At 36.7% G+C, this 19511-nt stretch overlaps 1 protein-coding gene across 4 annotated transcripts in view; it reads left to right on the top strand.

Moving 5' to 3' along the window:
• Positions 1-19511, top strand: part of LOC5577485 (serologically defined colon cancer antigen 8 homolog) — a 55153-nt gene that overhangs the window by 18770 nt on the left and 16872 nt on the right. For all 4 annotated transcript variants that reach the window (XM_021851649.1, XM_021851651.1, XM_021851650.1 and 1 more), the window contains exons 5-9: positions 1-166; positions 9146-9486; positions 9546-9711; positions 9773-9854; positions 10615-10732. In XM_021851649.1, the coding sequence (XP_021707341.1) occupies positions 1-166; positions 9146-9486; positions 9546-9711; positions 9773-9854; positions 10615-10732 (873 nt within the window). The remainder of the gene's footprint in view (positions 167-9145; positions 9487-9545; positions 9712-9772; positions 9855-10614; positions 10733-19511) is intronic.

Genomic DNA, 19511 nt, shown 5'->3' with positions numbered 1-19511 from the left:
GGATAAGCACAATTTGGAAGAAAATGTTCGTAAGCTTCAGCTTGCCATAGATCAGCTTAAAGATTCGGAAGCATCAAATTTCTCTAAATCTCAGAGGAGCCGGGATATGATCGAGCACGTGGCGTTCGAACGCAATCAGGCGGAGATAGAAATTCGGCGTTTGAAGGTATGATTTTACAATTTTCCTGGCATTATGTTGGAGAACTCAAATGTTCATTAGAATTTGCAGTCATAGGGTGCCGGTAGTTGATTACATAAGCACAAACAATCAAAACACAATCCTATTAATCGTCTTAGACGTTAAACGAAAAAGTTAATCCTCTACTACATGGGAAAATAAGGAGGGAGTATTTCTTGTGTATGAAATCGCTTGAGCCACTCTTGGTACACATGTTCCAGTAATAACCGGTCGGGAACGATGCAAGAAACTTCAAACAAAATAGTTGATTTTCGCAAAGGTGAGGCTTTTTTCCTGGGAGCAGCAACTGGAATCATTAGCTCTACGACATTTCTCCAAGTTTATACATCTATTTAAAATGATGCTTCTATCAGTTGATCCACTAGTGGAACAAAACGGCGATGAAAGCGAGCTAAAGTTTTGCGAAAACATAACTGCCCATAAAGGCATAACTGTCCCATATAGAATTAGTAGGCATTGAGGAAACAGCGCTAAAAGTTTGAAGTTTGCATTCTCATACAAATGTTTATAATTTTCTAGTAAATCTTTGAATGCCATATTCTTTTGGATCCACCCTACAGAATACTCATTTTGTTAATATTTATCAGTAAAAAATATAATCTTGAACATAATTCCAGTTTTCCAGTTGCTATTGAGCTCCTAAGTTCATATAGAGACTGTTATGCCTTTATTTTTCAATATGGGACTGTACTAACTTCATATTTTTCCACAACTTTTTCAAACAAAGTGTATACATTTCCATATGCGTAGTGAACTGTTTATTAAAACATGAATGTTTCGATGAAAAGAGGTGTTAGTTTGAAAATCAATATGGGACAGTTATGCTTTTATGGGCAGATAATTATTGATAGGATCTTTTTATTAAATAAAAAACTGAAATTCGGCAAATCGACTAAATTATATCTATCCGAGATAAAATAGCACATGTCGTTTTTTCGTCAATATGCATCCATAGTACAAACAACTGGTACATTCACCAACATTGATACCGACACCCTACTTTAAACTTGAATTTATTGTGTTCTATTGTACAAAAGCAGTATACTGGTCCAGACTCATTATATTCATTTTTACATTTGGATCTACATACACCATTATAATCTTGATAAAACCAAACTAAATCGCACCGACCAACCCGGTATCGAACTCCGACATCTTCAGCATGGCTCTGCTTCGTAGCCGAGTACGTTACTAGGGTGATGCGCTAATATATATCATATTAAGCTTTGATCAGTGAGAACCTGCAATTTTCCCAGTATTGCAGTGAATGATGCTGATACAAATCGATGCCAAACAATGCTTTTCCAAGACAGCTTTACCATTGTGCAATAAGATTTTGATAAATCTTGATTGTTTATTGAAAATAATGCAATGAAACATTCGTCGTGTTTATTTTATATCGGTCGTGATCAGTTTCGATTCGTCTTATAACAAACGGCTCATTGTGATAGTAGTAGTAATTTGACGATACGACCACTTCAAGGCTGGTAGCGGCTAAGTGACTTTAAATATGCACTTTAGGGACTTCATGCCCGAAAAACGTGACCAAAAGGTGACTGGAATCACGTTCTAATAAGGATTTTTCAGAGAATTCAACAAAAGAAATTTCATCAGAATGTCATCTAGGTTTTTTATTTTTTTTTATCTTATCATTTATTTAGCAGGCTCAAGCGCTCTTAGGCATTACGGAGCCGGATTCTATTGATTTATTTTACAAAATCATACTTGCTTCTTATTATCTAGGTTAGTTTTGGGGAACCGTAAAACTCGCGGTTTGGTCGAGGTTAAGGAGTACAATCATTTTTGGAAGGGATGGGAATTTTGGGTTTACTCGTTGATCTATGTCATCTAGGTATTTGATGGAAGTTTCGTTCAGCTTTTAATTCAAACATGTGTTCAGAATTTTATTAAGCGATTGTCTCACAAATTTCAAAAGAATTCTTTCCAAAATTTTGATCGAGATACCTTTAAGAACTCATCCAGGAATTCCTTCAAGGATACCCTTAGAACTTCAATCAAGGATTTCATCAAAGATTCTTTCAAAAATTTCTCAAAGTAGTGATGTTTCACTCATCCAGCGATTCTTTCATAGGTTTCAAAAATTACTACACAGATCCTCTTGAAGATTTTTAGAATATACTCTTATGTTCATTCAGAATGCCTTTAATATTCCAACTAGAAATTTGTCTATAGCTACCTTGAGCGATTTCAACCAAGTTTCCTTTAGGAATTCTTCAACAGGTTCTTAAAAAAATTACAAAAAATTCATCCAGAATTTCTCTTGGAATATTTCCAAGGAAATACTGTGGAAATTTTCCGAAAATAATGTGGGAAATTCCTAAAGAATATTGATTCGGGAGGTGTTTCTTAACAAAATCCTAAAGATATAAAGAATTAAAGAAATCCTAAATATCCTGAAGATATGACCATGATAAAAAACATGACAACTTCCTACAAGAGAGAAGTCTTTTGAAGATTTTTGGATTTCATCTGGACTCTTGAGAAAGTCTTGGATAAGGTTCACGAAAAACTGAAGAATCCATGGACAATTTACTTTAAAAAAATTCAACAAATCTCGAAACTTTAGGATAAAATTATGAGAAATCGCCTGTTGAATTTGTTGAGAAATTCCTGGAAGAATAGATATAGTAAAATAATTTATGGAGCAAATCCTAGGATAATCACTGGAGTAATTCTTGAAGGAGTGTTTCTAAAAAAGACTGAAAGTATTACGAAAAAAGGAATGAGAGCTTTTCGAGGAATTCTTGTATGATTCCTCTGAAAACTATCAACATCAATTTTTTTCAACCCTAAAATAAACCTTAGTAAATTTTCCTCGAAGTAGACCTGTAGGAATATTTTTCAATTATTAATCTGAGAATGTAATACATACTTGAGAAAGCGGTAGACGAACTTTTGAAAGAATCTTGTTTCACTATGATATTCCATGATTAACAGAAAAATGTGTATTTGATCCAAAACACTATGTTCTGTCAAAAATAGAAGCCCCTACATATTACCAATTCAGGTCCCTTACTGATGCTCCTTGCCTGTATACATTTTTGTTTGCTAATTCCGAATTTCTATTGCTATCAGAAACTTTCTTCATGATCTCGGGACCCCTAAGAACACGGGGCCCTGTGCTGACCGCATTCCCCTTGCTACGCTACTGTATTATGTCTCATTCTCAAACAAAATATCAGCTCCATCCTATTAAAAACAATTGAGATATTACGGTAGGAGGAAAGTTGGTGGCAGTGTTTAATAGAACACTAACTGTACTTTACTTCTTTTTTACAATTGCAAAAAAAAAAATGATTGTCCCGACACAAGAAGTGTCGACGTTTGACCGCATTCTGATACCGGACGATCGAATCACCAAATTGGATCTACATACTTATATCGTATAACTCCCAAATCCTCTCTACTCGCAAATGCTGTCACGGTGTTCCATTTACCGTTATTATCAAATAAAATATACCATCCAAAAGGCAGTCGGCGGTTGTTTCCTGACGTTGTTCTGCACCTCTGGGCCAAATTTTGAAAAGGGCCAATGCTATGTATAGTTATTACTAATCAGCCAATACACGAAAAATGATATATACCAATCAAACGCCATGATAGTGATTGTAGGAAATTGACCAAAGCATTCAAATGTATATGAATAATTCTTGGACAGGATATTCAGATACGCCCTTTTGAAGTGTAACATAATTTTGAATCCCAGTAATTTAATTTGTAGTACTTTTGCTGTTGTTTAAACTTAAACAGTTTACAGCATAACTTGTATAAAAAAAGATGAAAATCAGCATTTTTTAAATTGTTCGTGGTTGAGAAACAGATTTCAGTGAATATGATCAACAAAATAGTATAATTTGGAATGGATCTTCGTCTTTATTCTCTAAATTCAAATCCATTCAGGAAACAGAGCCAAGAAAGAGAAAAAATAACAATTGTTATATTTGGAATGTTTCAAAAATTAGCGATTTTTATGCAAACACCTTTATTAATAGTTCAGCTAAAATTTATCATCGTTCCCCATACTGAAATATTCTTACTCAACTCATAACGAAACAATGAAATAATAAAAATGCTCTTTCGTTGAATTATCGAGTGATTTAGAAATCTGAACGATAGGACAATTTTGATAAAACTCAAATTTGATGTCCTCATTATTATTATCCAGGCTGTTCCATCAAGAGTATTGATATATCAAAACAAATCGATGATTTGACTGAGTGGAGATTTCCTGCAACATTTAACGCACTGAATGAAATTCTTGTTTTACGTGTTTTACTGTAATAACGTTAATATTTGCCAAAATGAGCATATTGTATTCTTTTGGAGAACTAAAGCTTCAACAGAAAAAACCAAAAAGGTTGATTATATGTCTTGTAAATGGTAAAACAATATTTTTCAAGTCGATAAAGCATTGATTTTTACTTAACTTATTAAGCTTTTAATCTGTTTGTTTATAAATAAAATAGTTTAGACACAAATACAATATAATATTCACATAACTATTTAAAGCTTCATTAAATCTGTTTGATTGTATTTATCAGGAAAATTTGAAATTTCCCTAAAGTTTTCAACCTGTTTTGAAGTTAAATCATCATTTCATAACCCAACTTTGATAAGTCAGACAAAGAAGATTGATAAAAAAAAACTGTTTGTCAGTTTTTTTTGTGCTACTCTTTTTACCAAAATTATTCACAATGCTACGTCCACTAGTTGGGACCCCTCCCTCCCCCTCGTCACACATCGTCACAAATCCGTGAAGACCCCCCTCCCCCCTAAAATGCTACGTAATTTATTGACGACCCCCATTAGAAAAGGGCCAAAGTATAATTGAAGTACAGGTCGGACTCGATTATCTGGAGACTCGATTATCCGGTGACTCGATTATCCGGGATTCGATTATCCGGAATTTTAGACTCGATTATCCGGAATTTGTTTTTTGATGTTCTTGTTTTTCAATTTTTATGCATAAATCTGAGATAATTTGGTATTGGAATGTACAATATGAATGGTTTTGCAGTTTTGAACGTATTCAAGAACACATTTGAAAAAGTGTTTTTTTGTGTATTGTAATTTTCACGAATGATTAGACTTTCATGACAAAATTGAAAAGCTGCCAATAATGTATTGATGGTACATTTTCAAACACCATTTACCTTTCATCCTTGATTTCTGTCACTATCAGCTGGTTTCGACACACCAGCTGGAAGTTAGAACAATGACGATGACTGTGAACATCGGAAGACCAGCTGGTTTTGTTATGAAAACCAGACCAGCTGGTGAGTCGAGAACAAAGAGAAAATAGTAAACACTGAGCCGGCTGGAGTGAGCTGTCATGAACATCAGGACAATTGCATGGGCGGCGGTGATCGAAAAGGGGCAGCAAAATCGAAGGCGAAATCTGAGAAAGACGAAATTCAGATCATCAAAGCCTAAGTGGTACAAAAATCGCAATATGATGGTCAGATAGCCCAGATAGCCGTAGCGGTAAACGCGCAGCTATTCAGCATGACCATGCTGAGGGCCGTGGGTTCGAATCCCACCGGTCGAGGATCTTTTCGGGTTGGAAATTTTCTCGACTTCCCAGGGCATAGAGTATCTTCGTACCTGCCACACGATATACACATGCAAAAATGGTCAATTGGCATAGAAAGCTCTCAGTTAATAACTGTGGAAGTGTGCTCATAAGAACACTAAGCTGAGAAGCAGGCTTTGTCCCAGTTGGGACGTAACGCCAGAAAGAAGAAGAAGAATTATGGTCAAAAATTGTTTTTTTCTTGTAGAGAACCCTCAGTATCAAACCTCATTATTTCACTTTGAATCCCATTCCAAAATGTGTCACAAAACTTGTTTTCTTGAAAACAATACATCCAATTTGCATCACAAAACTCATAAATTAGACATGAGGAGGCAACAATATTTTTGGCCACCGGTCTACATGGAAACTGCCCATAGAGAGATGCAGAGGTATACTCGGTCCCTAATAAATAACGATTATTACACTAACACCTCACTAACATTGCCCCATGACCGTAGCACATTACATGAAAATCTGTCAAACATGTCCCATTTTGTATTTTCATAGTATCTAAATGGTTCGTCAACAGAGATGTCGACGTTCTTCATGTTCAGTCTTTATCTATGTAGGGTCGATGTACCAATAGTCGCATAGCTAAGAACAAATATTCGTATAAAATCGAAAAATAACGCTAGCGTCATAATTTTTACATCATCTGAAAGCTTTTTATCTTGGTTTTGTGGGAAAAATATGAAAACTGCGAAAATTCATATGTTTGCATTTATTATCGCTTGTGCCACTATAGGAATACATGTGCCTATAGTAGTACTATTTCTAATTTCTGTTCCTATAGTAGCATCACTAGAATCACGGCGTTGGCAAAATACTAATCAAAACCGTATTTTTACAAAGTTTTTATATTTTTCCTTCAAAGTGTGGATCAAAAGCTTTCGTGTGATGTAAAAAAAGTACTTAATTCATTAATTATTTCGTATAATAAAAAATAGTTTCTATCAGTAGTGCTACTATAGGAACAATAGGTTAACTATAGGCGCAAGGGAGCTCAAATTTTAAGCAAAACTAATTCTTTCGATCATTTTTTGAACAAAATCAAGCTGTGTATCAATGGTACTTAGATAAATAGCTCCTGACCTTCATGTCAAAAAATATTTTGAAAAGATTCATAGCAAAACGGCCGTAAAAAGCCACTAGTGCGACTATAGGGGACTGTCCACTAAGGGAACACCGACCCTACATTAGAGTGGTTCAAAAAATCGTTTTTGCTCCACTCCGTTTTTGCTCCACCACGGTACGGTCATCAACAATCATGTTAAATGATATCCATTTCGTCCGCGAAGCAAACAAATTGACCGGATCTTATGAAAATCGAAAATTTAATACTGACAACTATTTAAAACTACACTCCCGTGCATAACTTTGGGTTCACCACCTAAAAAACGTGCAAAAGTGTTCAGTCCATATATCTGATATTATACGTGCAATTGAAACTCTCTAAGAGTTATACTTACTTCGTATGTATTTTTCCAAAAACATTCTTTGAACTTTGTATACTAAATTTTTACTTAAAATTGAGACATTTTTCAAAAAACACGCTGAAAAAACATAAAAATTATTCGATAAAAATGTGTTCACTGTGTTTCGATTGGAGAATAGAATACAGTGAACACATTTTCATGTAAATTTTCTTGATTTTGAACAAAATAACTGCTTTTTGAAATTCCGAAATCAATGACGGATCCTGCCCCCTTAAGAAAACTTCCAAGAGCAGAGAGAATTCGTGTACGCATAGCACGAAGGTACGATGCGCACTGAGAGATAAAAACATTCAAGCAGTGTGTGAACCGTTGGCAGCGCAACGCCTGATGGTATTGATGCTGCTGCTGCTTTGTGTTTTGTTTGACTGGCAAAATCGATAAACTGTGGTAAATAGTGGTCACAGTTCCCAAGCCTGCCCAGAATAGGTGGGCATTAGACTGATGCAAATTTTGAAGTTTTTGTTCCCCTATGCTTAAACGATGTCAATTATGATAATAATGATCCTCCCAAAATTTGAGTGATTCGGAAGAAATTTGGTTGTGCACACGCTTTTTGAAGTTTATATGGAAATTACTATGGGAAAGGCAAACCTTTTCTGTTCAGTCCTCTAAGTGCTCGTCATAATAATCTATGGAAAAGTGAATACACTCATCTCATGTGAAAACTTCCCAGCTACAACTTTGTCGAAGACCACATTACGATGGGACGTCAGGATAATTTGTTATTATTGATAACAAAGTCTAAATCATACTGAGATGATCATTCAAATACTTTCAGAGCAACACTGTTTTTTTGCTGTAGAACATAGTAGCCTGTATTACTTTGATCTATTCTTCCCGCCAGGAGCACCACTGTTGCCTGCCGAACAGTTGGTGAAGCATGTTACATGCTAACCAACTTTATGATGATGAATAACAATTTAACCTGAGGTCCAATCAAAAAGTGGTATTCGGCAAAGTTGTAGCTTGAAGGATTTCACATTAGAAGAATTTGTTCACTTTTCCATAAAATATTATGTCGAAGAGATAGAGAGCTGAACACAAAAGATTGGCGTTTTCCATAGTAATCTCCATATAAACTTCAAATGGCGTGTGCACAGTCAAATTTCTTCCGAATCACTTCAAACTTTGGGAGGATGCTTTTTGCCATAATTAAAATTGTTTAAGCATAGGGGAGTAAACATTTCAAAATTTGCATCACTCTAGTGGGCATTTCTACTTCTTTTTCTTGGCATTATGTCTTAATTGGGACAGAACCTGCTTCTCAACTTAATGTTCTTATGAGCAGTTCCACTGTTATTATTTGAGAGTTTTCTTTGCCAAAGTTGCCATTTTCGCATTCGTATATCGTGTGACAGGTACGATGATACTCTATCCCCAGGGGAGTCAAGGAAATTTCCATTACGAAAAGATCCTGGACCAACCGTGAATCGAACCCAGACACCTTCAGCATGGCTGTGATTTGTAGTCGTGGACTCTAACCACTCGGCTAAGAAAGGCGGGCATTTATTATATTAAAAAAAAAAAAACATTTTATGTAATAAATGTTTAAGTGAATATGTTGTTCGTTGACGTTTTCAGAAACTAGAAGCGTAAAACTTCACATAAATTGCAAAATAAATTCAACTAATTCCTCTAACTTACTAACCGAAAGCTGCATGTGGTGTTTATAAAAGCTGTAAACTAACGGCGGGTAGCTAAAATGTGTTGTAATTTACGGTGATTATAGAACGAAGCCACACCTCCAATTTTCAAGAACACAAGACTTGAGAACCAAACAGCGCTCCGTGTTGAGCAATTTGATTGATTTTCAACGCGAAATATTTACATAATGTTTGTCTTCCACCCCACCAGGATGAACTGGAACGCCAACATGAACGAGTGCGTGAAGTTCAACACGAAATGGCCAAACGGCTCTCCGAAGAACGAGCCAACGCCGAACGACGGTACACTTTCCAGGTGGATCAACTGGGTGGAGACTTGAGCAGCCAGTGGGAACAAGCGACGAAACTGCAGCTCGAGGTCGAACGCATGAAACGTATCGAATCGGACTACAAACGAGAGCTCAACCAGAAGAACTCCCAAATCGATGAGTTGAAGATGGAGCTGAAGAATAAAACGGCAATCTTCATGTCGGATCTCAATCAAGCTAGTGCGGAGAAACAATCACTGGAACAGGAGATAACGTCATTAAGGTTGTTCTTCTCAGTCTGAAACGTGACATGGAACTAATTGAAGTTTCGCTTTCTCGCAGATTACAACTGGAGCGATCAGAACGTCAATCGAAGGTTGAGGTTTCTCGTTTGAATGCTGAAATCACTTCTCTTCGTCAGCGATTGGATCGATCCGATGCCGATTTGCTCCATTCCAAGCGTGAAAATCTCAAGCTTTCTGATGAAGTTGCTTCACTTGAAAAGGAAGTATGTTTTTTAATTTGTTTAATTGTTTGTATATAATTTCAAAAAATTGAATAATTCACAGCTTACATTGGGAGAATTAAACAAAGAAACACGCCCATCTAAAGAATTGGCAAAGATCATTTCCAACATGGAAGCCAAGCATGGTAAGTGCTTACAACATCCTATTCTTTATTATACTGGCTTTTAAACATTAATTAGAACGCTTCGTCCATGGGTAAGCTATTGAAGCCCACTTAATTGTCCGCGAATAGAAAAGAGATCGATGTCTTTACTTACCCACACAAGCACTAACGAGTTCAGAGCCTCTTATCATGTTTGTTCAGAGCATGTTACACCAAAACCAGACTTACACATTTATCTATAGTTGTTGCTTCTAAGCTGTTTCCACTGAAGAATAATTTAATAGTTTCGCATACATCACATTGCCCATGGCCGTGTGAGAAACAACGCGAATTCAAATTGAATGTGGCTCATCGGCAAGCTACTTGCTTATGCTTATCTTAAGCAAGCACACAATAAACCAGTGGGAAACTGATAAATCTGGCGTTCTCAATAGTTTATCCATGAGCTTTTTTCCACCTTCAAAGCTTTTTAACCTCTAGTCATAAATCTTCAAATTTTCATCTGAGATAAAGGGTGTTGCTGCTACAATAGTGCTACAGACAATTAAGATACAATTTAACCAGTTGACATATCTTTCTCGCATAGTCGTCCAATGTCCTCCAAAACGTAAACAATTTGACAATCAGGTTTATTTCACCCATTATGCTGCCAGGCTTGGCGTACCTAAAAGATCGACTACAATAAGATTATCACATTGTTTCAAATCCACCATCGCTGTCGCACTCTACTTACCCTTTTATGTGTCTTTTGTGTCAACTTTTCTTCTTCCTGTACTTATAGCCGCTACCGTGTCAGAGCTCGAGGGCATGGTTCAAGATCAAAAACAGCTCATGGACAAACTAACTGCAGAATGCAAAAGCTTGACGCATAAGTTAGAGGACACTACACTGCAACATAAGTACATACTTTTTATTTCCTTTTGTGATTGTTACGGTTTATGGTTCAATTGTTTATATTCGTTTTATTCTAGTTTGATAATAGTTTGTTCCATGCGTTCTATATTGGTAGACAGTTTACTATTCCCACTATCTCTCATTGATTTTATGCTGTACCCTGTAAAATGAATTAGAAATTATTAATCAAGTTGAATGTCAATTCAAATAATTTGCGATAATGAAACGTGACATTAATTTCTTTCACTTAAACCAATCAACTCGGAACTGCACCGAAAACAAACACGAAATTAATTTTACATAGCTCTGCAATTTGGCTTTTACTCAGACAATTAGAAGTCGCATAACAATTTACACAATTAATCGTTTATTTATACAAATAACATCATACCAGCATTGAACGGCGAATGAAATCGTTTGAATGATGAGTTTCCTCCCATGAAACGCCCCTTTCTGAGTTCATTTGCACACTTCGTTTATTTGGACAAATTAAGTCAAATCAATCCAAACAACATTTGTTACCATAAGTAAAGTTGCATAAGATTACAGATTGATTCGTTAGAAAGTCTATACACTCGCACTGTGTACAATTTTTCATCATATAGAATATGCACGTCGTACATCGCCGTAACTTTTGTAGGCCTTATAGTGACATCTTTTCATTATACACTCCAACCATTTTTTACGACCGTTCTTTGTACGACGGTTCTTTTCTTCTTCTTCCTGGCGTTACGTCCCAACTGGGACAAAGCCTGCTTCTCAGATAAGTGTTCTTATGAGCACTTCCACAGTTATTAACTGAGAGCTTTCTTTGCCGATTGACAATTTTTGCATGTGTATATCGTGTGGCAGGTACGATGATACTCTATGCCCTGGGAATCTAGAAAATTTCCAACCCGAAAAGATCCTCGACCAGTGGGATTCAAACCCACGACCCTCAGCATGGTCATGCTGAATAGCTGTGCGTTTACCGCTACGGCTATCTGGGCCCCGACGGTTCTTTTACGACCGAAATTTAGATTAACTACTATTTTTATAAGTGATCAATGTTTTAAAAAGTAATCAAAATAGAGGATCATGGTGTTCAGCAAGTTTGTTCAGTAACAATGTTCAGTAGATTAAAGGCTAAAATGCAGTGGTCAGTGATATGCGGAATTCTGCCACCAGGCGGCGCTAGTGGGAATCAAAATTTTGTTTTTCTGATATCTTACGATCCCGACCACTTAGATAGATAGCGTCTTCGGAAAAGTTGTTCTGTAGCTAGAAGGATCCTGAGATATCCGCAAAACAAAAGTTTCAAGCTTACTAGCGCCGCCTGGTGGAAAAAAAAAAACTAGAATAATGATAGACCTTGAGCTAGTGTACAACTTTGCCGAAGATGCCATCTTTCTAAATGGTCAGAGATATTCGCAACACGGGTAGAAATCAGAATCCAAAATCATGATTATGCACCCGGATATCATAATTCCAGTGTGTTTTCATCTTATGAAAATACACCATGATTTGGACTCACGATATCATGAGTCAGATTGTCGTAATGCGACACAAGTTGCAGCAGAGTGCTCGAAATCATGCATCGAATGCTCGAAACCATGATTCGCGCATCCATATCGGATCTATTTATATTTCTGTCAGTCAACCCGATAAAATAAAAAAAATATGGAAGAGCAGGATTCGAACCAAGAACCTTTTAATTGAGTGCCACGTACTGTACCACAGTACCAATCTATCGTGATGAATGATGGGTGATCGGTGCGAATGACTTGAAGCAAAGTGCATCGCTTTGTGTTGTCGCTCTGGATGTTGCATTTATGAAGAATCATGATTATGGCTCCAGGAACTATGATTTGTCGTCCTGATATCATGGCCTAACCAATTTATGAATTTCATGACTTGTAACTCATGGTGTGGGAATCAGATTTTTATCCATGAAAACAAATTTTTGCTCACTAGTATCGCCTATTGGCTAAATTTCGTAGCTCAATGACCACCGCATGTCAGCTTTTTAGCTATTGAACAACTCTTTCCAGGGCACCAACCTTATTATTATTATCTTTATTTAAGAGATTTTCAGCCCTAGGCTGGTTCATCCCAAAGGCACCAACCTTTCAAATCATCAGGATCTAAATCTAGATATATCATGAGCCTCTGTATGTGCCATAAATTATTTTGTTATCATGACTTTTACTGTGCGCCGTGTGTTGGTTCTGTCTCGCTCTCCCTTATAGGCAACTTGCAAACAGGGCGCACAGTAAAAATCAAACGTTTTATAGCATGCATAGGCTCATATATTCCAAAGGTTACATTCTTATCCCTCAAAGTTATCCTCAACTCCTGAAGATAGATCTTACCGAGTACTGAAACTTCACCGAATACAGTGCTGTGCTATTTGCCTATAATGCATACGATATATTCAAAAGCAACCCGAAATTAATGAAATCTCATAACCCCTGGGTTTCCTCTAACGCCATGACTCCATGGGACTTATAGGAGACCTGGCTGTATTTACCTCATTCGAACATTTTATCAGTGTTGCCAGCGTAAAAAAAATAATTGTCAAGGGGGCCATGGCCTTTGGGCCCCCACATTTTAGGAGCCCCCACAAATCTCGACTAAAATATGTATAGTTAAACTTTCACAAATAACTTTACGAGAAACAAAAAAATCAAGAAAGATTCAAAAACGATTCAGATAAACAAGTGAAGTGCCATCCTTTTGCTTAAGTTCTTAACGATTTACTAACATGACATTTCTAACTATAACGAAAGCTTTTTCAACGAAGCTTAAGACAAGATTTGAATGCAATTTGTATATCTGCAGATCAAGTAATAGGATTTAATTATTTAATTATGTATTTTGAAAATTACTCTATCGATCACATTGCAGACCTGGCAGCGTTTAAGTGCCTTGAATATAGAGCTCTAGCTTGAAAAAATGGACCAAAAAGAGATCAGACAGGAACCAAAAAGAGACCGAAAGTGGATCAAACAGGGAACAGAAAAACAAAATGTAACCTAAAATGAACCAGAAGCAAAGAGAAATGTTTTTCTTTTTTTTTTGTAATTCTTCATTATGACTTTACGACAGTGTTACTGTTATGTATTTTTTCATGATTTATTTCTAGGAATTTCGTGCGAATTTAGGTATTTTTCTAAAGATTCAGAAATAATTCCGAAGATTAAGTTATTATTTCTTGTGGAATTCCTCCAAGAAGTTTTCTAAGGAATTTGTCCAAGAATTTTGTTTCGTTCATCTGAAGAATATAACCTTTGTCGACAAAAATGCCACAAGGCTTTTAGTTTTAACACTGGAGTTGTCCCTATCTGACATTTCGGAAGGGACACGGAAAACAAAATACACCCAAAATTTGAGTTTAAGCTAAGTGGTGTAACAAAATCTAAAAAAACATTAAAAAAATGTTTTTGGACTTTAACAAACGAAATACATTAAAAAATTGAGTAAACATGTGTTTTTGGCCTAAACTTAAGCGTTTGGCACTAAATTTGGGATAGTGCTTTAGGACCCTATTTGAATAAAGGTTCATAAGAAGAGAATCATCAAACGAATTTTGTTGTCGATGAATAAGCGCCAAAAAACATTGAATTTAAATACATTAACTTAAATTTCAAATTCTTTAATTCATAGAGGGTTTAAAGTATTTTTCAACGTTATAAAATAGTTTGACTCTGGGAATGAAAACCTTATAAAAACATTACAAATATCTAGACTATGCTAAAGTATCAAAATGTTTTTTTTCTGGGCAAAGGGCCCCCACGAGGTAATGGCCCCGGGCCTCCACATTTGTGAATCCGGCGCTGCCTACAAATGTTACGTAATTCATTCAATTTTGTTCGATTTATACTCTACTATCAAAGTTACCCCAAATCAGAAACCCGACTTTGCGATTATATGAAAAATTATAAATCCATTTCAAATAAATCTTTTGGCAATCTATCAATTGCAATCGATAGCTAGGATGCCAGTTCTTGTTTTAAAAATATAATTAAAACAATAATAAACTATAATTCTTTGGAACAGCATGCACAAGTTTTCTTCGAAAAAATATCAAAGTTACTCCGTTTTACAGTACTTGAATTTTGCTCAAGATTCGACTTAAATAGAATGCAGAAATTTGAAACATCGAGTTCTGTCGATTTCGCTTGAGCAGTGTTGCCAGTTACGAAAACAATTCAAACCCTTCATGAAAAACTGGATTACAGTTGAAGAGAATTCCTATGTTGCTAAGCATCAGGAGCCAGATCCTATTCTTGGCACTTTTGATTCACTTCGGCAGTGGGGTTTTTTTAAAGCTACCGAGCTCATATTTGGCTACAATATGCGTCCTATTGAAGAGCTTCTTATTGCAAAGATTCAGACGATCTGGCTGAGAAAAATCCCCCATGCCAAAGTGAATCATGGAAGTGCCCATGTAGCTCTGCACCCTATATTTATCTATTCCGCTCAAGGTTTATGATTTCGATCTTTTCTTAATTCTTCTTAAACAGTGTTGCTAGCCTCATGCATGTTTTCAACTTATGTTTTGTGCTGTTTTCTAATGGAAAGCCAATTTAATATACACAAAAAGTTTGAAAATTTTCATAAAAGGGTAGCAGAAAGCAGAAAACCTATGAAATTATAGTAATTCCAATGTCAACGAGCATGATTTCTCTTTGTAAGGATGATCCTTCAATGCATAGAAAAGATCTTAAACTAATTTGTTGTACAAGAAAATTTGATGATCAATAGATATTTAGCACATTACCTATTGACAACGATCTGGAACCATGCCTTTTTGCATACATTTGGCTATTTCGTCATACAAGCTTCAAACTCGTAAAACACCGCATTAACATTGATTTAGTTTAATTTTTCATTGTTGTCTCTGGGAATACAAACGTTTATTTGAAGCTTGGTATTTTTTTAAATCATTTGAGCTTGACTTCTTTCACCCAAACAAAGGATAGCTGTAAAGAAAGGGAACCGTCTTCGCCAATCTCGGTTCAAGTAAAATCATGTTTCAATACTTTACATTTTTTGAAATTTTATACTTTGAATAATAATAGCACCATAGCACTTCTACGCTAAGAATCGGGCTCCACAGACAACCAAAATGTACGTATCACCAATTCACCTTTTGCGTTATGCGAGGATTACATGTGCAAAACTTCATACATAGGATGTCGCGAAAAGGCCTTCTACGTACAAAAGTGGAGGCGATATACGTGCATGTATTATGTGATGAAAAATGGCTTACAATGCGAGTGTATGCATTTTCTACCGAACTAATCGGTAATCTTATGCGACTTAACTTATGATAAGTTATTTTGATTTGACAGCTGCTACGGATTGATTGGACTTACTTTGTACGAGTGTACGGGACGAAACAAAATGTACAAATGAATTCATAAAATGCAAGGAAACTCATCAATCTGACGATTTCATCTACCGTTTTTTGCGCGTTTGATGTAATTTATATATTTTTATTTTATTACATGAACTTTTAAGCGATTTCTGGTTGTCTGGGTCAGTTCCAGACGTTGGGGACGTAATGCCAAGAGGAAGGAAGGAAAAATTTCTTAGACCAAGTGGTAACGTCAACGGCTACAAAGCAAAACCATGCTGCAGGTGTCTGAGTTCGATTCCCGATCGGTCCAGGATCTTTTCGATATAGAAATTTCTTTGACTTCCTCTATCGATTCACACCAACAGACTTGGTAAGATTATTTTGGAAACATTTTTATTTACAACGCTTCGATCATCTTTTGTCAGTGCGACTAGTGTCAGCAGCCTCATTCTCTTCCCATAAGAACTGCAGGTAAATCTATTCGGCAGCTCTAAAGCAGTCGCATTTTAGACGTTTTCATTCGATGACATCTCCGGCGAAATTGTTTTTGTCAGTCTCGGAAATCTCGTCGGCAGGAAGCTGACAGAACAAAAAATCATCTGAATGTTTTCATATGTGTGTTTTGAAAGAAAATTGCTATGTATTTAGCGTTTCAAATTTGGTTGCCGATAAGGCCGGAACAAATTTGAAGTTTTACTTTTGTCTCCTCCCCCTTCAAAATTTTCAAAAAGTCAGAAGGGGAAAATAAATAAATTATCTTATTTTCAGTGTTTTTATATTTGTCTTTACTGTATTACATGAGATAACATGTCTTAATGGATTACAAGTCCTTAATTTGTTTGTTTTACTGTAACAGTGTGGCCTATGAAAATAGATTTTTTATGATTTACATGAATTCTTCTTCTTGGCATTACGTAAATAAATAAATAAATAAATAAATAAATTACGTCCCCACTGGAACAGAGCCTGCTTCTCAGCTTAGCTTAGTGTTCTTAGGGGTCATGCACAAATTACGTCACGCTCCAAGGGGGGGGGGAGGCGGTCGAGCCAAGCGTGACAAGCCTTACACAATTTTCGGAGGACTCATACAAAAAGTGTGACAAAGGGGGGGGGGGTCAAAAAAGTTTAAATTTAGCGTGACATAATTTGTGTACCATCCTTTATGAGCACTTCCACAGTTATTAACTGAGAGCTTTTAGTGCCAAAGTTGCCATTTTCGCATTCGTATATCATGCGGCAGGTACGATGACCTTTAACGCCCTGGAAAGTCAAGGAAATTTCCATAATGAAAAGACCGGGAATATTACATACATGTTGGACCAAATTGAAATAATCTGAATATGATTTCAAATTGTATATAGGTGCAACATTTTCGCAGTCTTCTTGAAATTGTTAATAGCTAGAGTACCACTTGAAAACCGTTTTATGAAAAATGTTATGCGATCGATGGTAAGAATAAAAAATGTAGTGCAATGAACACATTTTGTAGCATTTTGTATTCAAACATTTTGATTTTACGGATATATGAATTGAAAAATGATGTTCTTCTTCTTCTTCTTTCTGGCGTTACGTCCCCACTGGGACAGAGCCTGCTTCTCAGCTTAGTGTTCTTATGAGCACTTCCACAGTTATTAACTGAGAGCTTACTATGCCAATGACCATTTTTGCATGCGTATTTCGTGTGGCAGGTACGAAGATACTCTATGCCCTGGGAAGTCGAGAAAATTTCCAACTCGAAAAGATCCTTGACCGGTGGGATTCGAACCCACGACCCTCAGCTTGGTCCTGCTGAATAGCTCTGCACGTTTACCGCTACGGCTATCTGGGCCCCTAAAAATGATGTCTTTCCCTGAATTCCATTTTATTAGTTTTTGCCCCCCCCTTGACACATTTTGATGGAAGGTGACAAAAGAAGATTTTAAGATTTGTTCCGGCCTAATAGTCGAATGGTGACAAAGCCGTAAATTACCATACATATCGTCCGCGAAGCAAACAAATGGATCATTAAAATAACTAAAACGGCCGCTATGGAAAGCATAGATAGCGCCACCGTAGCCTTGTGTGTTTGACAGAACAGAAATACTGTCACAATGTTAAATCCCATATACAGTAACGCCTATGTTTTAATGCGATGAGCACTGCCAAAAACTACCTTTAATGATCGATTGGCTTCATCTTGTGAAAATCGTATCTCAGCTATTCAATCCGGCTCTGCATGACACATTCTAGTGCGATATTGAACAGCGGGCATGAAATTCTATTACCCTATCGAAGTCCCCAGCTGGGCTGGAGTTTTTGACTGATATTTTCACGCCATTTTGCACACTGTCAAACGTTGCTAATTATTAGGCTATAAGCTTTCCAAGAAAGCTGATGATTTTGGTTGTGCTACTTTTCCCCGAATGTCGTTTCCCCGAACGCCAGTTTCCCGAATGCCAGTTCCCCGAATATCCCGTTTCCCCGAATAGCCCATTTCCCCGAAATGGATTTTGGCGCGCATATTTGTCATATCTTCATACATTTCAGGATGGTGAGCGTACTGGTCATCTGATATGCACGCTTCTTTATTTAATTGGCGGTTCTTACGAGTTTTACCGTGCTCAGTGGTTTTGGCAACATGTATATAGTCGAGAAAGACCAAATACCTCCTTCTTTTGTTTGCTTATCGTTCTTTTAATTTACCATCCCACTACTGAAAACTATTCTAGCACCTATTTCAATTGCAGCCACTTTTCGGGGAAACGGGCCATTCGGAGAAATGGCATTCGGGGAAACGGGTCATTTGGGAAACTGACGTTCGGGGAACCGACATTCGGGGAAACGACATTCGGGGAAAAGTAGCACAATCGATGATTTTTCATAGCTCAGTGCGGTCGATGCAATCCCATCAAAACGTGCAGCGATAGAAACAGAAGCAGCGCCACTCGGAAGAGCTTGAGTGGAGCAGCTGTATCACTTTCAGAAGACGTGCAATTCTTTAAGAAATCCATCACATTCCGCTTCCTGGCTACGAGCCGGAATGAGTCATCTTAAGGTGGTGTTGAAGTTTAGATTTAAGGTAATTGAAAGGTGGGTGAAGCACTTCGGCGAACACCCGAATGTCGTGAACATGGAACACTTAGATGGTAGGTAGCAAGGCTACGTATGTACGGCAGACGAGGGCATTGTACCAATGTCAAATGCAAATGAATAGCCTAGGAAAAATAAAACAATAGAGTAAAGAGGGGCAAAAGTTAGAAGGGGGAAAAAGGTTTCTTTTCCAAATTTCTACCTCAATTCAAAACAAAAGATTTGAATGTTTTGGGTGGTTCGAAGGCTATTCATGTGAGAGACTTCCACTCCAAATATCGATTGAGATTTGAAAAAGTTATGGCTATTTTTTGTTTTAGACTTAAAAATTGTTATTTTGGGTAACTTTGAGGTGCATTAGATTTGACATA

Source organism: Aedes aegypti, chromosome 3 (assembly GCF_002204515.2).
Source record: "Aedes aegypti strain LVP_AGWG chromosome 3, AaegL5.0 Primary Assembly, whole genome shotgun sequence".
Lineage (NCBI taxonomy): Eukaryota > Metazoa > Arthropoda > Insecta > Diptera > Culicidae > Aedes > Aedes aegypti.
The sequence above is the reverse complement of the archived record's forward strand: the minus strand, read 5'-3'. Positions and strand labels throughout refer to the sequence as shown.